The following is a 27,605-nucleotide window of genomic DNA, read 5'->3' as shown; positions in this document are numbered from 1 at the left end:
GTGACAGAGCCGTGTACATATAGTGCCTGTGTGACAGAGCCGTGTACATATAGTGCGTGTGTGACAGAGCCGTGTACATATAGTGCCTGTGTGACAGAGCCGTGTACATATAGTGCCTGTGTGACAGAGCCGTGTACATATAGTGCCTGTGTGACAGAGCCGTGTACATATAGTGCCTGTGTGACAGAGCCGTGTACATATAGTGCCTGTGTGACAGAGCCGTGTACATATAGTGCCTGTGTGACAGAGCCGTGTACATATAGTGCCTGTGTGACAGAGCCGTGTACATATAGTGCCTGTGTGACAGAGCCGTGTACATATAGTGCGTGTGTGACAGAGCCGTGTACATATAGTGCGTGTGTGACAGAGCCGTGTACATATAGTGCCTGTGTGACAGAGCTGTGTGTGTGTATAGTGCCTGTGTGACAGAGCCGTGTACATATAGTGCCTGTGTGACAGAGCTGTGTGTGTGTATAGTGCCTGTGTGACAGAGCCGTGTACATATAGTGCGTGTGTGACAGAGCCGTGTACATATAGTGCCTGTGTGACAGAGCCGTGTACATATAGTGCCTGTGTGACAGAGCCGTGTACATATAGTGCCTGTGTGACAGAGCCGTGTACATATAGTGCCTGTGTGACAGAGCCGTGTACATATAGTGCCTGTGTGACAGAGCCGTGTACATATAGTGCGTGTGTGACAGAGCCGTGTACATATAGTGCCTGTGTGACAGAGCCGTGTACATATAGTGCCTGTGTGACAGAGCCGTGTGTATAGTGCCTGTGTGACAGAGCCGTGTACATATAGTGCCTGTGTGACAGAGCCGTGTACATATAGTGCCTGTGTGACAGAGCCGTGTACATATAGTGCCTGTGTGACAGAGCCGTGTACATATAGTGCCTGTGTGACAGAGCCGTGTACATATAGTGCGTGTGTGACAGAGCCGTGTACATAGTGCCTGTGTGACAGAGCCGTGTACATATAGTGCCTGTGTGACAGAGCCGTGTACATATAGTGCCTGTGTGACAGAGCTGTGTGTGTGTATAGTGCCTGTGTGACAGAGCCGTGTACATATAGTGCCTGTGTGACAGAGCCGTGTACATATAGTGCCTGTGTGACAGAGCCGTGTACATATAGTGCCTGTGTGACAGAGCCGTGTACATATAGTGCCTGTGTGACAGAGCCGTGTACATATAGTGCCTGTGTGACAGAGCCGTGTACATATAGTGCCTGTGTGACAGAGCCGTGTACATATAGTGCCTGTGTGACAGAGCCGTGTACATATAGTGCCTGTGTGACAGAGCCGTGTACATATAGTGCCTGTGTGACAGAGCCGTGTACATATAGTGCCTGTGTGACAGAGCCGTGTACATATAGTGCCTGTGTGACAGAGCCGTGTACATATAGTGCCTGTGTGACAGAGCCGTGTACATATAGTGCCTGTGTGACAGAGCCGTGTACATATAGTGCCTGTGTGACAGAGCCGTGTACATATAGTGCCTGTGTGACAGAGCCGTGTACATATAGTGCCTGTGTGACAGAGCCGTGTACATATAGTGCCTGTGTGACAGAGCTGTGTGTGTGTATAGTGCCTGTGTGACAGAGCCGTGTACATATAGTGCGTGTGTGACAGAGCCGTGTACATATAGTGCCTGTGTGACAGAGCCGTGTACATATAGTGCCTGTGTGACAGAGCCGTGTGTGTGTATAGTGCGTGTGTGACAGAGCCGTGTACATGTAGTGCGTGTGTGACAGAGCCGTGTACATATAGTGCCTGTGTGACAGAGCCGTGTACATATAGTGCCTGTGTGACAGAGCCGTGTACATATAGTGCCTGTGTGACAGAGCCGTGTACATATAGTGCCTGTGTGACAGAGCCGTGTACATATAGTGCCTGTGTGACAGAGACGTGTACATATAGTGCCTGTGTGACAGAGCCGTGTACATATAGTGCCTGTGTGGCAGAGCCGTGTACATATAGTGCCTGTGTGACAGAGCCGTGTACATATAGTGCCTGTGTGACAGAGCCGTGTACATATAGTGCCTGTGTGACAGAGCCGTGTGTGTGTATAGTGCGTGTGTGACAGAGCCGTGTACATATAGTGCGTGTGTGACAGAGCCGTGTGTGTGTATAGTGCCTGTGTGACAGAGCCGTGTGTGTGTGTATAGTGCGTGTGACAGAGCCGTGTACATAGTGCGTGTGTGACAGAGCCGTGTACATATAGTGCCTGTGTGACAGAGCCGTGTACATATAGTGCCTGTGTGACAGAGCCGTGTGTGTGTATAGTGCCTGTGTGACAGAGCCGTGTGTGTGTATAGTGCGTGTGTGACAGAGCCGTGTACATATAGTGCGTGTGTGACAGAGCCGTGTACATATAGTGCGTGTGTGACAGAGCCGTGTACATATAGTGCCTGTGTGACAGAGCCGTGTACATGTAGTGCCTGTGTGACAGAGCCGTGTGTGTATAGTGTGTGACAGAGCCGTGTACATATAGTGCGTGTGTGACAGAGCCGTGTGTGTGTATAGTGCCTGTGTGACAGAGCCGTGTGTGTGTATAGTGCGTGTGTGACAGAGCCGTGTACATAGTGCGTGTGTGACAGAGCCGTGTACATATAGTGCCTGTGTGACAGAGCCGTGTACATATAGTGCGTGTGTGACAGAGCCGTGTGTGTATAGTGCCTGTGTGACAGAGCCGTGTACATATAGTGCGTGTGTGACAGAGCCGTGTGTGTATAGTGCCTGTGTGACAGAGCCGTGTGTGTGTATAGTGCGTGTGTGACAGAGCCGTGTACATATAGTGCGTGTGTGACAGAGCCGTGTACATATAGTGCCTGTGTGACAGAGCCGTGTACATGTAGTGCCTGTGTGACAGAGCCGTGTGTGTATAGTGTGTGACAGAGCCGTGTACATATAGTGCCTGTGTGACAGAGCCGTGTGTGTATAGTGTGTGACAGAGCCGTGTACATATAGTGCCTGTGTGACAGAGCCGTGTGTGTATAGTGTGTGACAGAGCCGTGTACATATAGTGCCTGTGTGACAGAGCCGTGTGTGTGTGTGTATAGCAGGGGTGTCAAACTGCATTCCTCAAGGGCTGCAACCAGATCATGTTTTCAGGATTTCCTTGTACTGCACAGGTGATAATTTAATCACCTACACACATAATGATTACAGCACCTTGTGCAATGCTAAGGAAATTTGGAAAACACGCATGGTTTGTGGCCCTTGAGGAATGCAGTTTGACACCCCTGTTGTATAGTGTGTGACAGAGCCGTGTGTGTGTATGGTGCGTGTGGAAGAGCAGTGTACATATAGTGCCTGTGTGACAGCCATGTGTGTGTATAGTGCGTGTGTGGCAGAGCAGTGTACATATAGTGCCTGTGTGACAGAGCCGTGTGTGTGTATATAGTGCGTGTGTGGCAGAGCAGTGTACATATAGTGCCTGTGTGACAGAGCCATGTGTGTGTATAGTGCGTGTGTGGCAGAGCAGTGTACATATAGTGCCTGTGTGACAGAGCCATGTGTGTGTGTATAGTGTGTGACAGAGCCATGTGTATAGTGCATGTGGCAGAGCAGTGTGTACGTATAGTGCCTGTGTGACAGAGCCGTGTGTGTGTATATAGTGCGTGTGTGGCAGAGCAGTGTACATATAGTGCCTGTGTGACAGAGCCATGTGTGTGTATAGTGCGTGTGTGGCAGAGCAGTGTACATATAGTGCCTGTGTGACAGAGCCGTGTGTGTGTATAGTGTGTGACAGAGCCATGTGTATAGTGCATGTGGCAGAGCAGTGTGTACGTATAGTGCCTGTGTGACAGAGCCGTGTGTGTGTATATAGTGCGTGTGTGGCAGAGCAGTGTACATATAGTGCCTGTGTGACAGAGCCATGTGTGTGTATAGTGTGTGTGTGGCAGAGCAGTGTACATATAGTGCCTGTGTGACAGAGCCATGTGTGTGTATAGTGTGTGTGTGTGGCAGAGCAGTGTACATATAGTGCCTGTGTGACAGAGCCATGTGTGTGTGTATAGTGTGTGACAGAGCCATGTGTATAGTGCATGTGGCAGAGCAGTGTGTACGTATAGTGCCTGTGTGACAGAGCCGTGTGTATATAGTGCCTGTGTGACAGAGCCGTGTGTAGTGTGCGTGTGACAGAGCAGTGTGTGTATGTATAGTGCGCTTGTGACAGAGCCGTGTAGAGTGCACGCGTGACAGCCGTGTGTCTATAGTGCACGTGTGACAGAGCCGTGTGTGTATAGTGTGCGTGTGACAGAGCAGTGTCAGTGTGTGTGTATAGTGCGTGTGTGACAGAGCCGTGTACATAGTGCCTGTGTGACAGAGCCGTGTACATATAGTGCGTGTGTGACAGAGCCGTGTGTGTGTATAGTGCCTGTGTGACAGAGCCGTGTACATGTAGTGCCTGTGTGACAGAGCCGTGTGTGTATAGTGTGTGACAGAGCCGTGTACATATAGTGCCTGTGTGACAGAGCCGTGTACATATAGTGCGTGTGTGACAGAGCCGTGTGTGTGTATAGTGCCTGTGTGACAGAGCCGTGTACATGTAGTGCCTGTGTGACAGAGCCGTGTGTGTATAGTGTGTGACAGAGCCGTGTACATATAGTGCCTGTGTGACAGAGCCGTGTGTGTGTATAGTGCCTGTGTGACAGAGCCGTGTGTGTATAGTGTGTGACAGAGCCGTGTACATATAGTGCCTGTGTGACAGAGCCGTGTGTGTGTATAGTGCGTGTGTGACAGAGCCGTGTGTATATAGTGCCTGTGTGACAGAGCCGTGTGTAGTGTGCGTGTGACAGAGCAGTGTGTGTATGTATAGTGCGCTTGTGACAGAGCCGTGTAGAGTGCGCGCGTGACAGCCGTGTGTCTATAGTGCACGTGTGACAGAGCCGTGTGTGTATAGTGTGCGTGTGACAGAGCAGTGTCAGTGTGTGTATGTATAGTGCGCTTGTGACAGAGCCGTGTAGAGTGCGCGCGTGACAGCCGTGTGTCTATAGTGCACGTGTGACAGAGCCGTGTGTGTATAGTGTGCGTGTGACAGAGCAGTGTCAGTGTGTGTATGTATAGTGCGCTTGTGACAGAGCCGTGTAGAGTGCGCGCGTGACAGCCGTGTGTCTATAGTGCACGTGTGGCAGAGCCGTGTGTGTATAGTGCGTGTGTGACAGAGCCGTGTGTGTATAGTGCGTGTGACAAACGAGTGTGCGTATATTGGGTGAGTGGCAGAGTGTGTACGTATAGTGCCTGTGTGACAGAGCCGTGTGTGTGTATTGTGCACGTGTGACAGAGCCGTGTGTGTATGGTGCGTGTAGCAGAAACGAGTCTGTGAGTATATTGGGTGAGTGGCAGAGTGTGTACGTATAGTGCCTGTGTGACAGAGCCATGTGTGTGTGTATAGTGCATGTGGCAGGGCGTGTTCGTATAGTGAATCATGCAGCAGAGCGTGTGTGTATAATGCATGTGTAGCAGAGCCCATGCGTATAGTGCGCATGTAGCAGAGCCGTGCGCGTGTCTAGTACATGTGTGGCCGAGCGTGTGCGTATAGTGCACGTGTAGCAGAGCCGAGCGTGTGCTTACAGTGCGTGTAGCAGAGCCAAGCGTGTGCGTATAGTGCGTGAGTGCGTATGTGGCAGAGCAGAGTGTGTGCGTATAGTGTGTGGCAGAGCTGAGAATGCGTATAGTGTGTGTGTAGCAGAGCCAAATGTGTACGTACATGGCATGCGTATAGAGTGCGTGTGCGTATAGTGTGTGCTCAGAAGAGCGTGTGTATAGAAAGTGCGTACGCAGCAGAGCGTGTGTGTGTGTAGAAAGTACTTGCGCAGCAGAGCGTATGTGTATAGAATGTGCGTACACAGCAGAGCATTTGCGTATGGAAAGTGCTTGCGCAGCAGAGCGTATGCGTATGGAAAGTGCGTACGCAGCAGAGCGTATGCGTATAGAAAGTACGTACGCAGAGCGTATGCGTATAGAAAGTGCGTACGCAGAAAAGCGTATGCGTATAGAAAGTGCGCACGCAGAAGAGCGTATGTGCATACACAGCAGAGCATATATGTAGTGTGTGCTCAGAAGAGCGTGTGCATATAGTTAGTGCGTGTGCAGAGCGTGTGCGTATAGTTAGTGCGTGTGCAGCAGAGCGTGTAGATAACAGACACCACTGATCTTGGATTCCACCTGAAAAAGCACCACATCATGCTGCAGGAATTTGTCACTTCCATAGCTCTTGTATATCTCCCTCAAGGCCATTCACTGGACTTTGGGAGAAGTTTGCACTGGGCGGCTTCTCCCCAAGAACTCGCACAGAACAGAAAAGCCAGGTGTCAGCCTATAAAGATGAAAAAGTAGACGTGTGCACAGCCATAAAAAGGTGCCAAAGTAGGTTCCCACACCGCAGTATATAGCAAAAACTCAGCACTCAACAGAAGACAGATGATTTAATGGTGTCCACAAAATAACAAACGTTTCGGTCCTACATCCAGACCTTCATCAGTCAGTTGATAAATGTGAGGGAGCGAGTGGAGTTCTGTGGGAGTTTTTTTTTTACATTTTTTTTTATATCTAGTTAATGGGAAATAAGAGTTCACATACTTTCAGATAAAACGTTTGTTTCTTAAGAAATGAAGAAAAATAAACAACAAAAATAAAACACATATAAAGCTTTATTATAAATAACCATAAACTGGGTTAAATATAGGTCACAGACTTAAAATATATACATTACTAATCAGCATGGTAAGAATACTGCTCACTCCTCCCGGAGGGCGTACATGATATCATCCTGGCTCACATTCATCCGCACTCGTAGGTACAGGTCATTCCGGCTGGATTCCACCAAAAGAAGACGAGAGGCTCCAAGTCTTAAACAGACGGCCATGGTCTCAGACATGGAAGGAGGCGTAATTCCTTCTATCCTGCATAATGCGGCGTACTGATGATATACCTGCAAAAAACACCAGAGTAAGCGCCTACTCCTCGTAGCAATGGCATACGCCTCTCTTTTCCTGTGTCCCCAATGAAGCAATAGAGAAAAGTAAATTATCCCTTTAAATTTTGTAAATATCATTCCACAGTTTCGCTACAAGCCCCCTGTGTGCAGTGGACATGGACAGATGACCCTGCTCAGCTCAGAAGCAAACACTGACGAATGGCTGGATGTTTTTACAAAATATAAAGTCCATATATAAAATCACCTGTTGCAAAGTAGATTCTTCAAGGCCAGATCTTCTAAATTCTGCAATCACCGCTTTTAAGAATGCCTGCTCCTGCACAGAGGCGCTCCTGCAGAGAGACATGCAGACCGGGTTACTGTTGCATCTTCTGCTCTGACAACTTTAAAGAAGGGGTTGTCATATAATTAACACATCAGCCATCTGGAGGATAGAGGATAACTATTATCGCTGGGGGTCCGGCTACTGAGAATCCCACCGATCAATGGGGGACTCAAGTCCTCTAGTGGTGCTCACTAATGCTACAGTCACACAGTAAACTTTGGGACCTCTTCTTAGGATTGGTCGGATCTTCAGCGATCATACATTTACGCAATAAAGAGAAATTTAAGGCTTTGAGATTTTTCCACCACTGGACGCGATCCTACCTAATGGCCATGACGTAGGGAGAGGAGAACATCTCATCCAGGGCCTCTATGACGTGAAGCATCTTCACCAGTGACAATTCACCCTTCTTGCTCGAGAACTCGCAGATCTCTGTTGCTCTACGACAGATGTCCAGACATCGGCGAGCATCGCCAGACAGGGCAGCCACCTGAGGAATAATGAGGTTACATGTAGTTGCTGTAATCGCTAAGTAGCCGCATCGCGTCCCTGCGAATGTGACGTCATGACTTTTTCCAAGGGGCATGTTACAACACAACGTGGCTCTGTTCAGCCGGCATTATGCGGTGATGTAACGGCGGCACAAGCCAATCCTTGGCCGAGCGACCCGTGTCGCAACCAAAGATACCGTACTCCTCGTCATGCACACACGTGTATAAGAGCAAAGAGAAAGCATATTGCTAGTACATGGCATCACATTTAGGGCCCCCGCTAGTCAAGAGAATGAAGGGGGATGCAGTGCTACTTAGCAACATTTTCCTGCACAAGGCTGCGCCAAAGAAAGGCAGAACAACTCTGCTCACTTGAATGAACGACCGGGGAAAGAACAAAGGGTCCACTCCACTAAATCAAGATAGGTGGGAATCACCGAGGGCGAACCCCCAATTACCCTAGTGATAAAGCATCACCGCTTTATAATCAAATATTTCTTACATTATCGTTTATTGAGGAATTTATTTCCAAGTTTACTCCATAAATGAACAGAAAAGGCTTCAGAAAGTAAATGAACTGTACCCGAAGGTACTGTAGGGCACAAACCTTTCTTGACACTAGTTGGATGGCATCATCCTCAAACGCCTTGACGTGATTTAGCCTTGAAGTTATGATCTGCTGGAGCTGTTTGTGCGTATAAGGCTGGAAAGACATTCGGGTAAGACCCTAAAAATGAACATTATATATTAATAAGATTTCATTTTTTTTCCCCAGAAAAATACAAAATATCCCAAATGAGCACAGTCAAAAGATACAATGAAAGAAGAAAACTATTAGGGCATCATGACAAAGCCTCTGTATATGTCCTATCAGGGCATACGAGTATCACATTGACGGGGTTCATCATTTGAATCCCCCAGTGTATGGAGAGAATCTCTGCAGCAGCTGCTCTCATTCTGAATGATGTTCACCACCCTTCTAACACCAGGATCGCCATTTATCTGAATGACTGTTGTGTAGTGATGAGCAAGCGTGCTCGAATAAGGTGTTATCTGAGCATGCTCGGCTTCTAACCGTGTCTCTTTGGCAAATAATATGCTTGAGTCCATGCGGCCGCATGTCTCGTGGCTTTTCGACAGCCCCAACATATGCAGGAATTTCCTGTTTGTTAGACAATCCCTGCGTATGTTGTGGCTGTCAACAGCCATGAGACAAGCAGCCGCAGGGTCCGAACATATTATTCGACCATGCTGTAGACACTTGGCTAGCACCCGAACATGCTCAGATAACGCCTTTCCTCATCACTATTGCCATGTAATATTACATCTTCCCTGCAGCGGCTGATGCGATGCCAAAATTGGAACTCATATTTCCTCCGTAGGGAGTCACCATCTGTACCCTTTATGAAAACAGATGCATTTATATAGACACAATCTGCGCCACTTTATATGCTGTGAATTTAACCGTTGTTGCAGGACAATAAAATCTGAATGCATGACATTATGAAGAGCATTATAAGAAAACACAAGTAACATTTCCTACCAGTCTGCTGGCAACCCGATTCATCATCATTCTTTCCGGCAGATCCATTGTGTTAGCAATTGCAAGGACAATGAGTTTTGCACGTTTTCTTGTCGGCCAGTCAAATAAACTGTACATAACGTTTTGCTTCCTGGTCCAAAGCAAGTCCAACTGGGGAGAAATATTAGAGGTCAGACGCATACAACCTGTTCCTTGGCATATTAAGTTTATTTCTGTCAATGCCTTGGAAAAAAAAAAAAAAGTTAAAAGATTTAACACCGACATTTTATTTGTACAAAACTTAAAAAGGGGAAACATATATAACATCCGGACTATAAGATGCACATAAGAGTGCATCTTATAGTCCGAAACATACTGTGTGTATATATAACTATGGCCGTGTATAAAACACATATCCTCACCTCATCTACCAGCAATACTGTGGTCTCTCTATTGCAGGCGGCTGTACTGAATCTTTTCTCCAGGAGTGCAGCCGCGTGGTCTGCGGTCGCCTTCTGTCCTGTTAAAAGCTGAAATTATACAAAAAAAAACAAAACAGGATTTTTGGTTGCTTACCGTAAAATCTGTTTCTTGAAGCCTCCATTGGGGGACACAGGAACCATGGGTGTATGCTGCTGCCACTAGGAGGCTGACACTATGCAAATAAAAAAGTTAGCTCCTCCTCTGCAGTGTACACCCCACCGACTGGCATTATACTCTTCAGTTAGTGAGAAAGCAGTAGGAGATAAGTAGCAAGGTTGAAAACCATAGCCACAAACTTGAGAACTGTAAACGTGAGAACAGTCATAGAACAGATAATAAAAACATTGGGAGGGAGCTGTGTCCCCCAATGGAGGCTTCAAGAAACAGATTTTACGGTAAGCAACCAAAAATCCTGTTTTCTTTATCGCCTCTCATTGGGGGACACAGGAACCATGGGACGTCCCAAAGCAGTCCCTAGGGCGGGAAAAACAGACTTCCATCAGGTCAGAGGACTCACCACTGCCGCCTGCAAGATCCTTCTGCCTAGGCTGGCGTCCGCCGAAGCGTATGGACCTTGTAAAATTTGGCGAACGTGTGGATGGAAGACCAAGTTGCCGCTTTGCAAAGCTGTAGGGCGGAAGCTCTGTGGTGCACCGCCCAGGAGGCGCCGACTGCCCGGGTAGAGTGAGCCTTAATCCCAGGAGGGGGCACTCTGTTCTTGACCCGGTAAGCCTCCAGAAATGCCATTCTGGTCCAGCGAGCAATAGTCGCTTTAGAAGTCGGCTGGCCTCTGCGCGTGCCATCAGGAATGACGAAAAAGGAATCCGTCCTCCGGAAAAGGGACGGACGTTCTATCCCGGTAGATCCTCACTGCCCTGACGAGGACCAGCCTGTTCAACGATCACTCCAGGGGATGAGCCGGAGCTGGACAAAAGGAAGGTAGAACTATGTCCACGTTGAGGTGAAAAACCACCTTAGGAAGGCAGGAAGGCGGAGACCTGAGGACCGCCTTGTCCTGGTGAATGTCCAAGTACGGAGGTCGGCAGGACAGGGCCGCCAACTCGGAAAAGCGGCAGATAAAGGAGATGGCCACAAGAAAGGCCACCCTCAAAGATAGAACTGACAGGGGAATCTCCTTGAGAGGCTTAAAGGGGGAAACCCTCAGAACGTTCAGAACCAGGCTTAAATCCCATGAATCCACGGGGGCCCTGTACGGAGGGACAGCGTGGACTACTCCTTGAAGGAAGGTCTTAACCTGTGGCCGAGAAGCTAAAGTCTTCTGAGAGGATGGAAAGCGCAGAGACCTGGCCCTTCAGGGAACTAACAGCCAGGCCCGAATCCAGTCCTGCCTGAAGGAAGGCCAAAAAGGAAGGCAGGGAGAAGGACACAGGTGAAACGCAGTTGGACTAGCACCAACGAAAGTAAGCCTTCCAGGTACGATAGTAGACCCTGGAAGATGAAGGCTTCAGAGCCTGAATCACGGTGTGAATCACCCGGTCCGAAAGGCCGGACGCTCTTAGAACTGCGGTCTCAACAGCCAAGCCGTTAAACTGAACGACCGACAATTCGGGTGGCAGGTCGGACCCTGAGACAGCAGATCGAGCCTGTCTGGAAGGCGCCAGGGAGCGTCCGCAAGAAGATTGACGAGCTCCGAAAACCAAGCTCTCCTGGTCCAATCCGGGGCGATCAGAATGACCGGCACCTTTTCCGCTCTGATCTTTTTCAACAGTTTGGAAGTAATGGAAGGGGTGGGAACAGGTAGGGTGGCATGAACTGTGACCAAGGAATGGCCAGAGCATTGACGCCCACTGCAAGAGGATCGCGAGACCTGGAGATGAACTGCAGATCCACGTCCGGAGTCCCCCATCGAAGACAAATCTTGATGGAAGACCTCCGGATGCAAGGATCATTCCCCTGCCGCGAGGCCCTTACGGCTGAGGAAGTCGGCGGCCCAATTGTTCACGCCGGGGATATGCACCGTGGATATCACCTGAGCCGTAGTCTCTACCTAAAGTAAGATCTTGGATACCTCGGCAAGGGCGAAGGAGCTGAGAGTCCCCCCTGATGGTTGACATATGCCACAGCCGTGGCATTGTCAGTCTGGATCCGGATTGGCAGGCCCCTGAGAATCCTTTCCCAGTGGCGGAGGGACAGAAAACATGGCTCGAATCTCGAGGACATTGATCGGCAGAGACGACTCCTGCGCCGACCAACGGCCCTGAACCGTGAGGTGGCGAAAAACCGCACCCCAGCCGAGGAGGCTGGCGTCCGTCGTCACCACTTACCAGTGAACTGGAAAGAAGGACCTGCCCTGGGAGATGAGAAGTGACCTCAGCCACCAGTTGAGACCGTTTGACCCGAGAAGAGAGTCGGATCTGACGAACCAGGGAGAAGACAGACCTGTCACACGGAGACAGAATGGCTTGCTGAAGGGGTCGCGAATGAAATTGGGCGAAGGGAATCGCTTCCCATGTTGCTACCATCCTCCCAGAACCTTCATGGCCGGTCGGAGGGACGGAGGCCGAGGACCCTGGAACAAGAGTATGTCCCGACAGAGAGGATCTCTGGTCTTAGGGAAGGAAGACGTTGGTCTGACAAGTGTCGGAGAGCATGCCCATAAAGATGATGCACTGAGAAGCAATAAGGCAGGACTTCTTCCAGTTGACCAGCCACCCGAAACGGCTAGGGTGTCGAGAACGACGGACAGACTTTCGTGAGCCTGAGAAAAAGGACGGAGCCTTGATGAGGATGTCGTCGAGGTATGGAAATAGGACCAAGCCTCTGACTCTCAAGATGGCCAACAGCGCCGCCCTTATCTTCGTGAATACCCTTGGAGCGGTTGTGAGACCGAACGGCAGGGCGACGAATTGAAAATGTACCGGGAGCACCGCAAAGCGCAGGAATCGGTGACGTCCGAGAAATATCGGGACATGGAGGTAGGCGTCCTGAATATCTATGGAACACGGAAATTCTTGAGCCTCCATGGGAGCAATTACGGAACGAAGGGATTCCATCCCGAAGTGTCTCAGACGAACTGTCCTGTTCAGTAATCTGAGGTCCAGAATGGGGCGAACTTTGCCGTCTTTTTTTGGTACCACAAAGAGGTTCGAGTAGAAACCTGTGAATCGTTCTTTCCTGGGACGGGAACGATTTCCCCGGCTTTGAGAAGAGAAGCGATGGTTGCGAAGAAACCCGGATCTAGAGCGGGATCTCTGGGAGGTCGGGATTCGAAGAAAACGATCCCGGGGTCGTGAAAACGAACACTATCTTGTATCCCGAGGATACAACTGCCCTGACCCATGCAACTTCTACCGCGGAAATGCAGACGTCCCTGAAGAAGAGAAGATGGCCACCCAACCTGGGAGGTGGGTTGGGGTCTTGTCAGTCATGCTGAGGTGGATCTTCCAGCCCTGGCCTGGAGGATCTACCGGAGAGTAGCAAGGACGCCAGGACGGAGTGGGCCTAAAGGGCACCGCTTTCATCTCTTGACGTGCCTGTGGACTCTGGTGCTGCTAAGAAAAGGAGGTTGGTGCCGTGAGGCGATGAAAGAGGCCGAAAGGACCGAAATTGCCGTCTAGGAGGAGGGCGACGAGGATTAGCCTGGTGGAGAGGAGAACTTGTGCCCCCGGTGGCGTCCTTAATGGTTTGGTCCAGCTTGGAACCAAAGAGACGTGAGGCCTGAAAGGGGAGACTGGCGAGGGACTTTTTTGGAACACAAGTCTGCCTGCCAGGCCTTGAGCCAAACGGTCCGGCGGATGGTAACGGCATTGCTGAATGCCTGAGCCGCACAAGACGCAGCATCCAGAGAGACGGAGACCAGGTATTCACTCGCGTGGGAAATCTGGATGGCAAGCTCCGCCAGATGCACAGGAGGCGCTCTGTCCAGGATATCTCGACGGAGTTCTTTGGCCCATTTGGAAAGGGATTTCGAAACCCAGGTGGGATCGAAAACTGGGCATTTGAAGCGACTGCAGCTGCCTCAAAGGCTGATTACGCAAAGGATTCTATAACTATCGTTAGAGTCCTTCAGAGATGCTCCGCCGGACAGTGGAAGCACCGTGTTGGTGGAGAGCCTGGAAACGGGGATCCACCGAGGGGGGAGACCGTCCAATTGGCAGTAAGTCCTGGGGAAAAAACTTAGAAGGTGGTTTAGCCCGTCTAAACGAAACCGCCTGATCTGCGGGTTCCGTAGAGGGATCCATAATGCCACAGGTTTGGTTTATAGCTCCAATGAGATTCTGGACCATATCCCTCATGGTGGCGATTTGGTTAGAATCCAGCTCCAAATGTCCTCCGAGGGCGCATCAGATAACGCCTCGCCTGATTCAGGGGAGGAGGATCGGGAGGACGCCGACCGCAGAGGAGGACCGTGTGGCGAGATGGAGCGAGAAGAGGACTCTGACGTTCCTGTCTGGACCTTTTGCGGCTTATCAAGGAGGGCTCGGGCGGAGGCTCCTGCGACCTGCTGGCCACTGTGGGGGGCTGCAGAGGTAATCGGTCCAGCACGGATAACAGAAATTTTGAGACACCCGCGTTAGATCGGCCACCGATTGAGACAGAGAGAAAAACCCAGCCTGGGATGGGCGTATCACTCTCGGGCGGACCGGCCGGAGGATCCTGGGCGGTGGGAACAATCGGGTTGCTGCGGGCCTGACAGAGCAGAGAGGCAGAAGAGGATGAGAGCGGCCCCCTTTAGAGTTAAACATTTTAGAGAGGTCCGTGAAGAAAATGCCAGAGGGTTAGGGGACAGAGGGCAGAGGGGAGTGTCAGTCTGCAATTGCAGAGCTACTCACGGCAGACGGAATGCGGAGTGAAGCTGTCCGGCTTGATGGACCTCTGGCGAGAAATGGTCCCTTAGGCAGGATGGTGGGATGGCCTCCTGGCGCAAATTGGACCGATCTGCGACTGTCTTAAATACGGGCTCTCCTCCCATTACTGTATCCTGTGTGGAGGAGAGGGCTCGTTTGGGAGTCCCAAGATGGCGCCGGTGGGCAGGGAAAAGAGGCGGTGCCTCAGTGTAATTGTCGGGCGGGAGAAAAGCCCGCCCGATGAAAGAGGGAAGGGGGCGGAGTCCGCCACCGGAAGTAGGCCCGGGCAGAAGCCGGGGCCTAAATTAGGAATAGGAGACCGGCGGAGAAGGGCCGCGGCGTAGGCACAGTGCGCCGCATGGAGGAAGCGATGCGGCAGGTGAGCGGCTGCAAACAGCGGCCGTATGTCCAAGCGGCGTGGCAACCTGGCAGGCCGCCACGCTGAAGGAGAAGGAACGGCCGCTTACAGTGGCCGGATTGCAGAGGTGGAAAAAAATGCGGCGGCTGCACAGCCCCCGCGCTGATGAAAAAGAACGGCCGCTGTAGGAGCAGGCGCAGGGGGCCGAAGCGATGCGGCGGCTGGCAAGGCCGCCGTGCTCAGAGGAAAGGAACGGACGCTTACAGCGCCGGAGCAGGGAAGAAGCAGGGAACCGCAGGGGCCCGAAGCGGTGTGGCACGGCCGCGCTTTTAAGGAGGCCGCTGAGAGCACAGCGCAGTGACAGATAAGAAGCGGCGCGGTAGTCCGAAAAGGCAGCCGCGCCGGAACAGGAGAGAGGGCGGTCGCAGCCGAATAGGCACAGCGGCTGGGAAGAAAACGCGACCCACATAATGAACCCCTTAACAGGCACCCCTTTTTGAGGATCCAGGGACGAAGAAAAAAATAAAAAATAAAAGATAAAAATACTCACCTTAGACATCCCACGCCGGTACTAACCTGGAAAAAATGAGACGTCCAGGGAGCTGATGGACGTCCTCGTCTCCGCAACCGACAGGCTCTGGTGGGCGAGTGGGTGGGGGACGGAGCCAGGACCGGACTTCTGAGCACGCTTGTGTGCTAGGATCTTGGTCCTGGTGAGGGATCTATGAGGATACGGGGTGGCAGTACACACCGTACTCATAGTCCGATTGTGGGACTACAGGTGTGACTGCTCACCCTGTATCCCTGCAAGGAAACCTGTAAAGAAACGACGCACATTGAGGTAGATAAGGGTCTAATGAAAGACCCGTGTCCACCTCCTACTGACACTAAGCTAAACTGAAGAGTATAATGCCAGTCGGTGGGGTGTACACTGCAGAGGAGGAGCTAACTTTTTTATTTGCATAGTGTCAGCCTCCTAGTGGCAGCAGCATACACCCATGGTTCCTGTGTCCCCCAATGAGAGGCGATAAAGAAAAAGGAACGTCACAGCATATCCATGTACATATTATATGTTGCACGTACAATGGTTTAATCTTTATCCGCCTTTTACACAACATTATTACTGAGATTTTTATAAATGGGGCTGTGAAGTGCTACAGGTTTTCCCACCTTTAATACTTGCACATAGGCCTGATGAGGGTCTGTCAGCTTCATGCCATTGATTTCTATGAATTGGAAAGATGGCAAATCATCGTCCTCAACAGCGGTCTGCAGACTGCGGATCACTTCATGTACGGTTGCAGTTTTCCCCGTGCCCGGTACGCCAGATATGTACATGCAGCTAGAAAAGTATACAAAATGCACTGTAAAGGTTATCAGTCACCGCTGCAGTCCATCCGTGGTGGCTGGTCTCATAGGTAAAGAGCGTGCACCTGCAGGCCGTTTGCAGGCACGGCTCTGAACCTGTCCATATCGCTGGATCCGGACAGCTTCAGTCCCTGCCACAGAAGCAAAGCTGGAAAAGGAACACAGTTCACACCAGCAGCACCGGGAACCCAACAATATGCATTCGCTATATGTGGATATCAACTTACCCTCCGGTCCCATCCAGCAATTTACTTTCTACAAAGTTGTATACGTCTTGGTACTCCTGCTCCCTGCAGGGCAGAGACTCTGGCACAGCAGACACATGAAGCCTGTTAAAAGTAAATGGCAAAATCTTTAAAAAATTGGCATTGTCGCATAAGAGTCCAAATTAAAAGAAAGATCGGAAAGTTGCATGGAAGCCAAAATGGTACTAATAAAAACTACAGCTCAACCCCAGCAAAAAAAACCCCAAAATCTAAGTAATCATGGAACTATGCACCCAAAGAAAAATAAACTTATGGCTCTTAGAATATGAACACTTATTTTGGGTTTGCAATTAATGTTTTAAGACATAAAACAAACAAAAAAACAATGATGAAATTGCTTAACCCACTTTTCAGAACATTATATGGTGATATAAATGGTGTCATTCAAAATGACAACTCGTCCTATAGGAGTCATCTCAAAACTACAAAAATTAAGCCCCGATACGGTTACATTGATGAGAAAATAAAAAAAAAAAAAAAAAGCCATTGCTAATGGAAGGTGAAAAAAGCAATATAAAAGAAATAAAAATGGTCACCACTCCAGGTAGTTAAAATCAGATTTGTTGTAACCCTACCCGTTTTGTAATCCAGGATCAGTATATTTTATTGCTATGGGTGCATCTCAAAATAAAAGTTGGACATAACATTTTGAATAGCCAAGACATGGCAGTCAGCGTGTACCGGGCTCCTCACCTTATGCGAGCCTCCTCCAGCACATTAGACGGCTTCTGTACCGGCTGGTTCCGTTCTGGGATTTTGGGTGTCGCAACACGAGCGGCTTTAGAGCCCGGCTGGGAAAATTAAACAAGAACTCTATTATTATTGGCCCAAAAGGGAGCTGCGCTCTACTTCTCACATCCATCAATATGAGGGAGGTGTAAGAGAACTGAACAGCAATCAACAGAAAAGCTGTCTCCGCTAGTCAATACCGCTCACCGTTTTGTTTGGTGTCCTAGCTGAGGATTTCCTAGAGGATGTCGGCGTCCTAGGGGTCCATCTTTTCCTTGCAACGCTCTTTGGTGACTTCTTATCTTCCATTTCTGCTTCTTCATCATCATCCTCATCTTCACTGCTACTCGACACTGTAGACTTTTTCTCTGGTACAAACTCTGTATCTTCATCCAGATCCTCAATATCCTCAAAATCTTCTTCGGACATGATCCTGGGGCAGGGAGATCAAAATCTAACAAGCTCTTTGCCATAGAACTTAGGAATGGACAGTTTATTTTTTAATGCGGGGGCCCAGTATACTGCGCGGAGCGCTATGCGGGGGCCCAGTATACAATACTCAGCACAATCCAGCTGACAGGTTCACTTTAAATTAGGCCATATGCTTTTTACTGCTCTTACATAACATATTCCAATATTCTAGTCTACGATCTAAGTTTGTTTCCATATGAAAAAGTTCGTTTTATGTGGAGATAAGGAAAAACTTCCTCAAATTGTTGACATTTTTTTAAAATAAATATCAAGGTTGGCCACGACTTTGAGCTTTTAATTTTGGCCCTGTGTATATTTGAGTTTGACATGCCTTCTTTAATAAGAATGTCAATCAAGGAACCCTGATTCAATCCAAGATGACACTTCTGAAACTTTACAGCATTACTTACCTAATCTGTTTGCGGATTAAACCAACAGTTGCCTGTGCGGACTTCCTGCGTGATCGGGGAGTTTCAGGCCCCCCACCATTGTGCTCTTCTGGTGGCCTGACACAAAAGAAGAGAAGGTTATGAATATAAACAAGATTTAAGTAAAATGTCTTTATTTGGAACATAAGTGATAAGTCACTCAAGTATGAAATTCACTAGAAAATGTTTCTGGCGCAACTTTGAAGGCGTAGTCCAGACTATATGCGGATATTGCTCAGAGTCGAGAGGGTTTCAAATGTCAAAATCTGGCATACCCACCTGTTGTCACCCCCATGGTTCCAGCATGCGTTGCTTCGGTGGTCTACGCCGGCAAAGGAAACTATGGCATCGCCGTTCTTCTATTACAGGCAGGGCCGTATTTGCCATTAGGCACTTGAGGGCACGTGCCTGGGGCGGTGGCATGCTGGGGGGGGCGGCACCCGAGCAAGGTGTTTTGTTTTTTTTTTGTTTTTTTTTAGTGCGGGTTCTTAGTCTGGCGTCGGACGGTCAGTCTGAGTCTTCAGAGCGGAGATGTTGCAGGGACGAGTCATGTGACCTGCCTGTGGTTCCGAACTTCCTAGTTATTCTCCGATGCAGATGCAGCCAGGCTCCCTGCGCTGCTGAGTGACCTCCAGCAGGTCAGTGCTGTGTGTCCGGTCTGACTCCTCAGTCCGTGACTCCGCTCACTGCAGCTGGTGTGGGGGAAGGAGGGCGGACTGCAGTTGTTTTACTTATTGCGTGGAGAATGGGAGGCAGACTTTGTGCTGGGAGTTTCAGAAGCTACAGGTGGGATATGCAGCCCCAGGGTAGGGGTTACTTACTAGCTGTGCAGCTAGAGTGGAACTACAGGTCCCAGCACACACTGCAGAGCCGCAACTTAGTGGATGGTGCAAATCGGCTCTGTGCATTAAAAATCTAGTGAGAAGCCTATGTTCTTACTAAATGTAACACAGAATTACTGCACAATGTGACTGATCTCCAGGTGTCAAGAGTCGACTTGTGCAAAATTGTTACTAGGAGACCGGACAGCGGCGGCATCAGTGGATGTAGCAGAGCTGAGGGAGTCGTGTGTTATCTGGGGGAATCGTATTGTGGTTTCTTATATACGACATTTATTGGGCATCAGACGCCTCTGCTCACATTACGTCTTGTACTAATGTCCCATTATGTTCCCTGTGATGTTCTGACATAACCCCGGGGGCTGCTGGTCTAATACCCAGCACATACAGGGCAACATGACCGCTTCAGCTCTGCTACATCTGGTGGTTTACAGTTATGTGCAGCTATCCACCTCTGATGTGTCCCATTTCCCCCCTCTAAAAGAGGACGGGGCTCAGCAGTTAGTGGAACTACAAGTCTAAGAATCTCCTTTATCAATACAATGGGACTTGTTTGATTATATTAACCCCTTCATGACTGCAGCTTTTTTCGTTTTCCACTCCCCTTCTTCCCAAAGCAATAACTTTTTTATTTTTCCATCACTATGGCCATGTGAGGGCTTATTTTTTTGCAGAACTAGTTGTACATTTGAATGACACCATTGGTTTTACCATATTGTGTACTCGAAAACGGGGGGGAAAAAAAGTCCATGTGTGGTGAAATTGCAAAAGAAGTGCAATCCCACCCTTGTTTTTTGTTTGGCTTTTTTGCTAGGTTCACTAAAGGCTAAACCTGACCTGCCATTATGATTCTCCAGGTCATTACGAGTTCATAGACACCAAACATGTCAAGGTTCTCTTTTATCTAAGTGGTGAAAAAAAACGTACAAAGTTTGTTAAAAAAATAAAAAAAAATGCGCCGTTTTCTGAGACCTGTAGCGTCTCCATTTTTCGTGATCTCGGGTTGGGTTAGGGCTTATTTTTTTGCGTGCCGAGCCGACGTTTTTAGTGATACCACTTTTGTGCAGATACGATCTTTTTATCGCCCATTATTGCATTTTAATGCAATGTCGCGGCAACCATAAAAAGTAATTCTGGTGTTTTGATTTTTTTTTTCCACTATGCTGTTTAGCGATCAGGTTAATTCATTTTTCTTTTTTATTGATAGATCGGGTAATTCTGAACACAGCGTTACCAAATATGTGTAGGTTTGATTTTTATTTTTCATTTTGATTTGGATGAAAGGGGGGTGATTTTAAACTTTTATGTTTTTTTATTTTTTTTTTTATTTTTAAACACTTTTTTTTTTACTTTTGACATGCTTCAGTAGCCTCCATAGGAGGCTAGAAGCTGGCATAGTCTGATCGGCTCTGCTACATAGAGGTGATGCATAGATCACCCCTATGTAGTAGAATTACAGCATTGCACACGGTGGCACTTATAGCAATCTGGCATCAACAACCACAGAGGTCTAGAGCATACCTCAGGTTGTTATGGCAACGCAGCACTGATGCCCGATCACGTGACGGGGTCAGCGCTGCAAGTATTTACGGCTGCGTGACGGAAGCTCTAGTTAAATGACCACTGTCAGCACGAAAAAAAAATAAAAATATAGAGCTACATGGGCATATACATAGATTTGGCCTCATTCATTCCCTATGGGACTTGCGGACATGTGCAGCACTTGCGGTTTTGCACTTGTGGTGAGACAAAAAAACCGCCAGCAGCATTTTTTTCCATTTCTGCAAGTACCGCATTTGCAGGATCGCGGCAAAACCGCAAGTGCCACACATGTCCACAAGTCCCATAGGGAATGAATGAGGCCGAATGCAGTGTTGCCGTAAGTGATCCGTTGCGCGGCAGATGAGGAAAAACTGCCGGATCTGCCGCAAATGGCAAAAATTGCTGATGTGAAAGTAGCCTAAGTCACTGCCGACAGTGTCTGCATTAGGGTACTTTCACACTAGCGTTTTTTTAAATCCGTCACAATGCGTCGTTTTGCAGAAAAAACGCATCCTGCAAAAGTGCTTGCAGGATGCGTTTTTTCCCCATAGACTTCTATTGACGACGCATTTGCGACGGATTGCCACACTTCGCATCCGTCTTGCGACGGATGCGTTGTGCTTTGGCGGGCCGTCGGGAGAAAAAAAACCCTACATGTAACGTTTTTTTCTCCTCACGGACCGCTTTTTCCGACCGCGTATGCGCGGCCGGAACTCCGCCCCCACCTCCCCGCACCTTACAATGGGGCAGCGGATGCGCCGGAAAAATGCATCCGCTGCACCCATTGTGCAATGCAGCAAACGCTAGCGTCGGAATCTCTCCCCGACGCATTGCGACGGGGAGATTCCGACGCTAGTGTGAAAGGAGCCTAAGTCATACTCACCAATGGGGGAGGCAGCACGAAAGTGCCTAGGGCAGCATAAACTCTAAATACGGCCCTGATTACAGGCATGCTAATGCCTGTGATTGGTTGCAGCGCTTAGGTGGCTAGAAGGGCACGTCATCAGAAGTTCCTCTGATCATGCGCCTCTCTAATAACCTCAGTGGTCCGGTGACAGAAGATCAGAGATATCATTGCTTCCGTTACCGATCACCGGAGGGTCCTGCGCTGGATGCCAGAAGATGAATGAGAGTCGCGAGACAAGTCATATCACCAAAAGCATTTGGGCAACTTGGTATTCTATGACTATTTTAGTGCCACAATGTAGACGTAAAAGAACAAAAAAAAAAAACCCACTTCAAAAACGGATACATTGCAGACAAGTCGCTTGCAGTTTGCATTGACACCTAAAGCAAGTGAGTCCCATGCAATCTGAGACAAGCGAAAATTCAACACATCTGGGAACTGTTGCAATTGTGTTGCAGCAGGTTTTAAGTCATCCGATGCAATGCAGCAATGCGACACTGCAGCCATCAGATGCAATGTAGCAATGCAGCACTGCAGCCATCAGATGCAATGTAGCAATGCAGCACTGCAGCCATCAGATGCAATGTAGCAATGCAACACCTGCAGCCATCAGATGCAATGTAGCAATGCAACACCTGCAGCCATCAGATGCAATGTAGCAATGCAGCACTGCAGCCATCAGATGCAATGTAGCAATGCAACACCTGCAGCCATCAGATGCAATGTAGCAATGCAACACCTGCAGCCATCAGATGCAATGTAGCAATGCAGCACTGCAGCCATCAGATGCAATAATACTGAAACAAAATTAATACCAAAACAACCACATAATTCTGGTATAGAAAGAGAAGTGACCGACAATAATAAGAATAGAAAGACTATTTCAATTTTTTTTTTAAATATTTAAAAAATATAGGATAAGGTGCTGAAACAATGGCAGCAAAAAAAAGGAGCTCAGATGCAATAAAGTAGTAATGCGACACTGCGATCTCGCGTAACATATCCTCAGCTAAGACACCAAATAAACTGAAGAGCAGTATTGTCTCCATATATCCTCAGCGTAAATATAACATTAATATCCAATCACCTTCTAGAAGAGTTTCTAACTTTCTTTGGTGTGATATTCGCTTTCTCCGGCGTTTTAGGCTTCACCTTTTCACTCTTCTCTGAAAGTTTTCTTCCGTTGTTTACTTCGGTTCTACAAGAAATTAGAAAAGAAAAAAAAAATCACGGAAATTCCGGTTTAAGATTTGAAATGAAATTAATCTAAAGTTGAAAAATCACATTTAGAGTTTTGTTCGGAAGTTGGGACTTACCGATATTTGCTTGACTTTCGCTCATTGGATGGTGAAGGTTTCACAGGGGTCACTTTAATGCTGTGTCTAGATCCGTGCTTTGTTTCACTTAAGCCCCGCAAAGACCAATCTTCATCACTCAGCATCTTTTTTGGAGGGGATTCCTGGAGTCCAGAGAAAGCGACTCTACGTTTGGGAGCAGCTGGTTCTAGAGCCTTAAATTCATCCAGAGAATCCATCGCTAGCCTGCACTGAGAGTTTGGTGGGCCTAAGGAAAGAAAGCAAGCTTGTAATCCGAGAAACCTAATCATCTACATTTTACAATAATATTTTAGAACTTTATTGACCAGAGGAAGCCAAAACCGAAAACCACCAAATAGGCACGAGTCAATCTGACCCCCAAAATACCTACTGTTCAGTTGCAGCTTCTTCCTGGCACCGGGTGTGTCCGTCCCATTGGGGATCCTCTGTGCCCCTCTCTCTTTGGAAAGTGAGTTTTTTGACGACGAGTGTCGAGACTCTATTTCGGCTTCCTTTTTTTGTGCCCTGGTGGCACTACGTGTGATCTGTCTGTTTTCACCTGCATCTCCTTTCTGAGAGTAGAATTGGGGCTTCGGTAACATTTTTTCAGACAGGGGTCCGTTATGCACAATCTTCTCGCCTTTCCTTTCAAAGAGGCTGGAGGATAATGGTGTGAAAGTCTTTCCATCCCATGATAACTTCACATACAGGGCATTCCCTGATGACTTCTTTCCTTGAGGAAAAGGATCTTCAGGCGTTAGCGGAGTTATCTAAAGAAAAACGTTTTACATTACTATAAAGCGGTTTATAATTAGAGGGTTTCCCCCACAAGCAACATTGCTTATCCAATGTGCGAAAGATGGGGACCACCACAACCACCGGGAGTCTAAAGCCCCCACATTCTTTACAGCGAGTAGTAGCAGCGATCAAGTACAGCGCCGTCACTAACTGTGCTTGGAGCAGTTGGGTGCATGCTTGTCCACCGCTCCATTCAATCACCAGGGGTACTCCAGAGACCCCAACTTACACATTGGAGAGGAGCAGTGTTGATGACATTGCAACTCTACACATCTGCATATATGTGAGGTTGTAACACCATCAGCATCGTTCAGCTCCCATACACAGTGGCGGAAAATGAGATCAATAGTTCACACCTATCAAACGGACAAGCTATTAATTGTGGATTATTGTGGCTCTGACCACTGTGATCTCCGCCGATTCTGAAAATTGGGCTCCAATATCTCTCGTTGTGCATGTCTCCACTGCAAGGGAAAACAAAAAAAAGTGTTGAACTCTGCTGCTATCTTCAGCAGTCCACTATAGAATAAATGGAGTGGAGACGCATGCCTGGCCTCTCTGTTCAAGAGAGGCATTTCAGTACCGCTTTCATGGAATTTAACATTTCCAGTAAAAGTACAGTCACAGACAGTAACTCTTAACGTTCTTGCCATTTAGCATGATTCCTATATAACTGACAATTTGCTAATGGCGCACTGAAATTTACAGCATTTAGTCGGCTGCTTAGGAAACTGAGTAATCAGCCAGTGTACAATGGGCTGTAAGCATGGCTAAAAAGCCATCATGTAAGAGGCGATTACCTGAACAGTCCCAATAATTGTCTCAGCATCAATGTCATTTTCACAGTCCTTGAAATCATACAAGAAGATCTCCAGGGGATGTGGATCTCTACCAAGCAACTTCCGTTTGTTGTAGGGGACTTCTTCGTAGCGCAGAAACCACTGAACAATGGCATGCTTGCTTGCATCTTTTTTTGCACCTGAAAAAAAAAAATCTGAGGTCAGTTTAATTCTATAATTAATTAGGAGAATCGGCCTTTATCTCTATTGGAAGGATTGAGAAGATGGAGATTATATCTATCCATCTAGTCATCACTGGCGCCAACACAGGACATTTGTCACCCATATATCTGCTGGATGAGACGCCACCTCCTCTGTATAGATACTTTGCTCTTCTTACCATCATCATACAGTTCTTTCAGTCTTGCTACAAAAGGTCTATCTTCAACTTCACCTTCAATCAGAACAAAGTCTCCGGGATTTATTGTGACTTCTTCAGAGTCACTTGACTTCATGACAAGCGCACTGAAAGAGAGACAAATCCACATTAGGGTGCATTGGTACAACTGTATTTTACAGGTCAATGAAATGCACGTGAGGCTGTTTGTTTAGGACATGACAACAGTTGGAAATTCAAAAAACAGGGTTTTTTTTGGGGGGGGGTTTTCACACCTTGTTCAAAGTAGATAGTACATGGGTAATCATATGTGAATGGACTAATTCAGGAGCATTTAAAAAAAAATTGGGGAATGAGTACCTGTGTGTGGGGAGGATGCAATGTGCAGTAGTCATATTTTTATCCCTGATCAGACTGGAAAATTAAACTCAAGAGCATAAAAAAAAAAAAAAAAAAATCAAAGAGAGCACATACGGGTGATATGTGGATGCAAAAAATAGATATATAGAGCACCAGGTGGATGAAAAATAGTCAGAGCTTTCTAAGTTAAAAGCGACTTATGTGCTTGTCTTAACCTGGCCTTAGAATTCATTCAGACAAGCATCAATTTAGTGATGAGTGAACATGCTCAGGTAAGGTGTTACCGGGGCATGCTCGTGTGCTAACCGAGTGTCTTTGGATTGCTCAAAAAATATGTTTGAGTCCTAACAAACAGGGAATCCCTGCATGTGTTACGGCTGTCGAACAGCTGGGTGACACACAGCCGCCGGGACTCGAACATATTTTTCGAGCATGCCGAAGACACTCAGATAGCACCTGAGCATGCTCAGATAACATCTTATCCAAACATGTTGCTCATCACTATCTGAATGATGTCCTTGTACCAAATGGACCAATGCTGGTCCAGATGCACGCTTTTACCTGCGGACCTTTGCACCATGCACTATTTTGATCAGCTTTTCAAATCAGAATCGCCATTAAAACTACAAGCAGCTGCCCTATGGGCACCCTCTGCACAGCATCAGTTTTTCATGGTTCCCCTGTAATTACTAACACAGAAACCGTATTCTGCCAATTAAAATATTTTTGTTATTATGTAAATAAAAAAAAAAAAAAAAAAGGAAGCCATATAGATGAATGTCTGATCTCGGCCGTAATCGTATCACCATATCCGTAAGGAGTCTGAGTGCGGATTGATCGCTAAAACTCTTGACAGATCAGGAAAAGCTCTAGAGGGTAGACTGATGATAGTGGCAGACGAGCACAGCAATGACCCGGTCACACATTCAAGAACACTCACCTATACTGAAGATGGAAAACTTTTCTGTCTTTCATGGCAGGTCTCCCATCCCAGGAGTACACACGTCGCCGATTCACGCGGGTGTAATACTTTGTCATGATTTCTGCGTGCCGCAAAATAGAGGGGAAAAAAAAGCAATAGGATGTAAATTATTTACAGAAAAGAAAAATAACAGTAAGGTAAGAAAAGACAAACGTTGCTGCATATAACTATAAAGGGGTGATCCAATAAGAGGAAGTTATCACCTATCAGTAAGATATGTGATAACTTGTTGATCTGTGGGGGTCCGAAGAGTGGAAGCCCCACAGATCGTCAAAGCGGAGCACTTGGAAAGGAGCTGTACTGCGCCTGCTGAAATGCTGCTCCATTCATTCCTTATGGGGCATAAATGGAGGACAGTCGCACTTCCGCTTCACTCTAAGTGTCCATATTGCAGTTCAATGGGGTCCCCAGCAGTCGGACCCCCCACTGATCTAAAAGTTATAACCTCCCGTGGATAGGTTTTAACTTATTCCTACTGGACAACCCCTTCAAGCTTCAAATAGTATATATTCGTCATGGAGGGAACTCAGGTGCCGGCTGTTTTATACCCACAGCACCTGCCTCTAACAGCAGCGAGAGGAGCTGCGCTCAGATTGCTGGCACTTCACCACCTTGAATACCACGTGTCAATCACTGCCCAGCGTCTTATCTATACAATCGGGGGGCACCGATGTGTTCTTGTGACTGCCAGAAGACTGCAGAAGCCGCCACCTTCACCCTCCTGTTACCACCACCGTGGCACACACAGGCAGAGCTACACAGGAGACCAGAATTCCTTATCTGCTATATATGTATAAATATATATATATATATATATATATATAGTGTGTGTGTGTGTGTACACACACTATATATACACACATACTCGTGTAGATATATATATATATGTATATATATAGATCAGACTAAAAATAAAATGGAAAAAAGTTTTAAAAAATAAAAACCATAAGAATGGCACTCGCCCGGCTTTTCCCCATGTAAAAATAAGAAATAAAAAAAAAAATAAATGGTGTACAGCACCATGGAATCAATGGTGCTATATAAATAAATAATAATAATTTATCATCACTGCACTCATAATGGTCCGGTGTATGAAAATAGAAAATTATTTAACCCTTATGGTGAATAAAGATACTAAGGTACAAAAAAGTAAACAAAAAGAAAAAAAAAAATAGTAAAAATAAAAAAATAGAAAACAAAAAATCACTTTTTAGGTCAATTCAGCTGGTTGCACTCCATTGCAAATAAATGAGATGGAACAATTGTGAAGCTGAATGCAGGTCTACGGTCAGAAGCTGCGGAAGGATAAGGATTATCAATAGGCGAGGCTTGCTGGGACTTCTGGTTCTCTCCCTGCACTCACCGCTCCCGGCGCTCAGCTTCCGCTGCACAACGCTCTCTCCCGTCTCAAGACAAACTCAGCTGAAACTTTCCCGCCACCGACGTCACCAGGTGGGAGGAGCAATAATGCAACCCGGAAGTGACTTTAGCGTA

At 47.7% G+C, this 27,605-nt stretch overlaps 1 protein-coding gene across 1 annotated transcript; it reads right to left on the bottom strand.

Moving 5' to 3' along the window:
* Nucleotides 1-6,637: 6,637 nt before the first annotated feature.
* Nucleotides 6,638-27,571, bottom strand: ORC1 (origin recognition complex subunit 1). The gene is made up of 18 exons (XM_069737903.1): nucleotides 27,475-27,571; nucleotides 26,070-26,172; nucleotides 24,773-24,897; nucleotides 24,394-24,572; nucleotides 23,187-23,565; nucleotides 22,796-23,042; nucleotides 22,567-22,677; nucleotides 18,174-18,269; nucleotides 17,500-17,725; nucleotides 17,257-17,354; nucleotides 16,525-16,626; nucleotides 16,100-16,271; nucleotides 9,703-9,810; nucleotides 9,302-9,451; nucleotides 8,366-8,485; nucleotides 7,591-7,757; nucleotides 7,187-7,274; nucleotides 6,638-6,936 (listed from the first exon to the last, which is right to left on the bottom strand). The coding sequence occupies exons 2-18, from the start codon at nucleotides 26,165-26,167 to the stop codon at nucleotides 6,742-6,744; spliced, it is 2,661 nt and encodes an 886-aa protein (XP_069594004.1). The 5' UTR covers nucleotides 26,168-26,172; nucleotides 27,475-27,571; the 3' UTR covers nucleotides 6,638-6,741.
* Nucleotides 27,572-27,605: the final 34 nt, after the last annotated feature.

This window comes from Ranitomeya imitator, chromosome 8 (genome assembly GCF_032444005.1).
Source record: "Ranitomeya imitator isolate aRanImi1 chromosome 8, aRanImi1.pri, whole genome shotgun sequence".
Taxonomy (NCBI): Eukaryota; Metazoa; Chordata; class Amphibia; order Anura; family Dendrobatidae; genus Ranitomeya; species Ranitomeya imitator.
The sequence above is the reverse complement of the archived record's forward strand: the minus strand, read 5'-3'. Positions and strand labels throughout refer to the sequence as shown.

What these genes read in the sequence shown, in the direction of transcription:
- ORC1 (XM_069737903.1), bottom strand. Translation starts at nt 26,167, where the DNA reads ATGACAAAGTATTACACCCGCGTGAATCGGCGACGTGTGTACTCCTGG. An exon ending in CTAGGACACCAAACAAAACG is followed by an intron (nt 17,355 to 17,499) that starts GTGAGCGGTATT and finishes TAATTTTCCCAG; the next exon opens with CCGGGCTCTAAAGCCGCTCG. An exon ending in CAGTATTGCTGGTAGATGAG is followed by an intron (nt 9,452 to 9,702) that starts GTGAGGATATGT and finishes ATTTCTCCCCAG; the next exon opens with TTGGACTTGCTTTGGACCAG.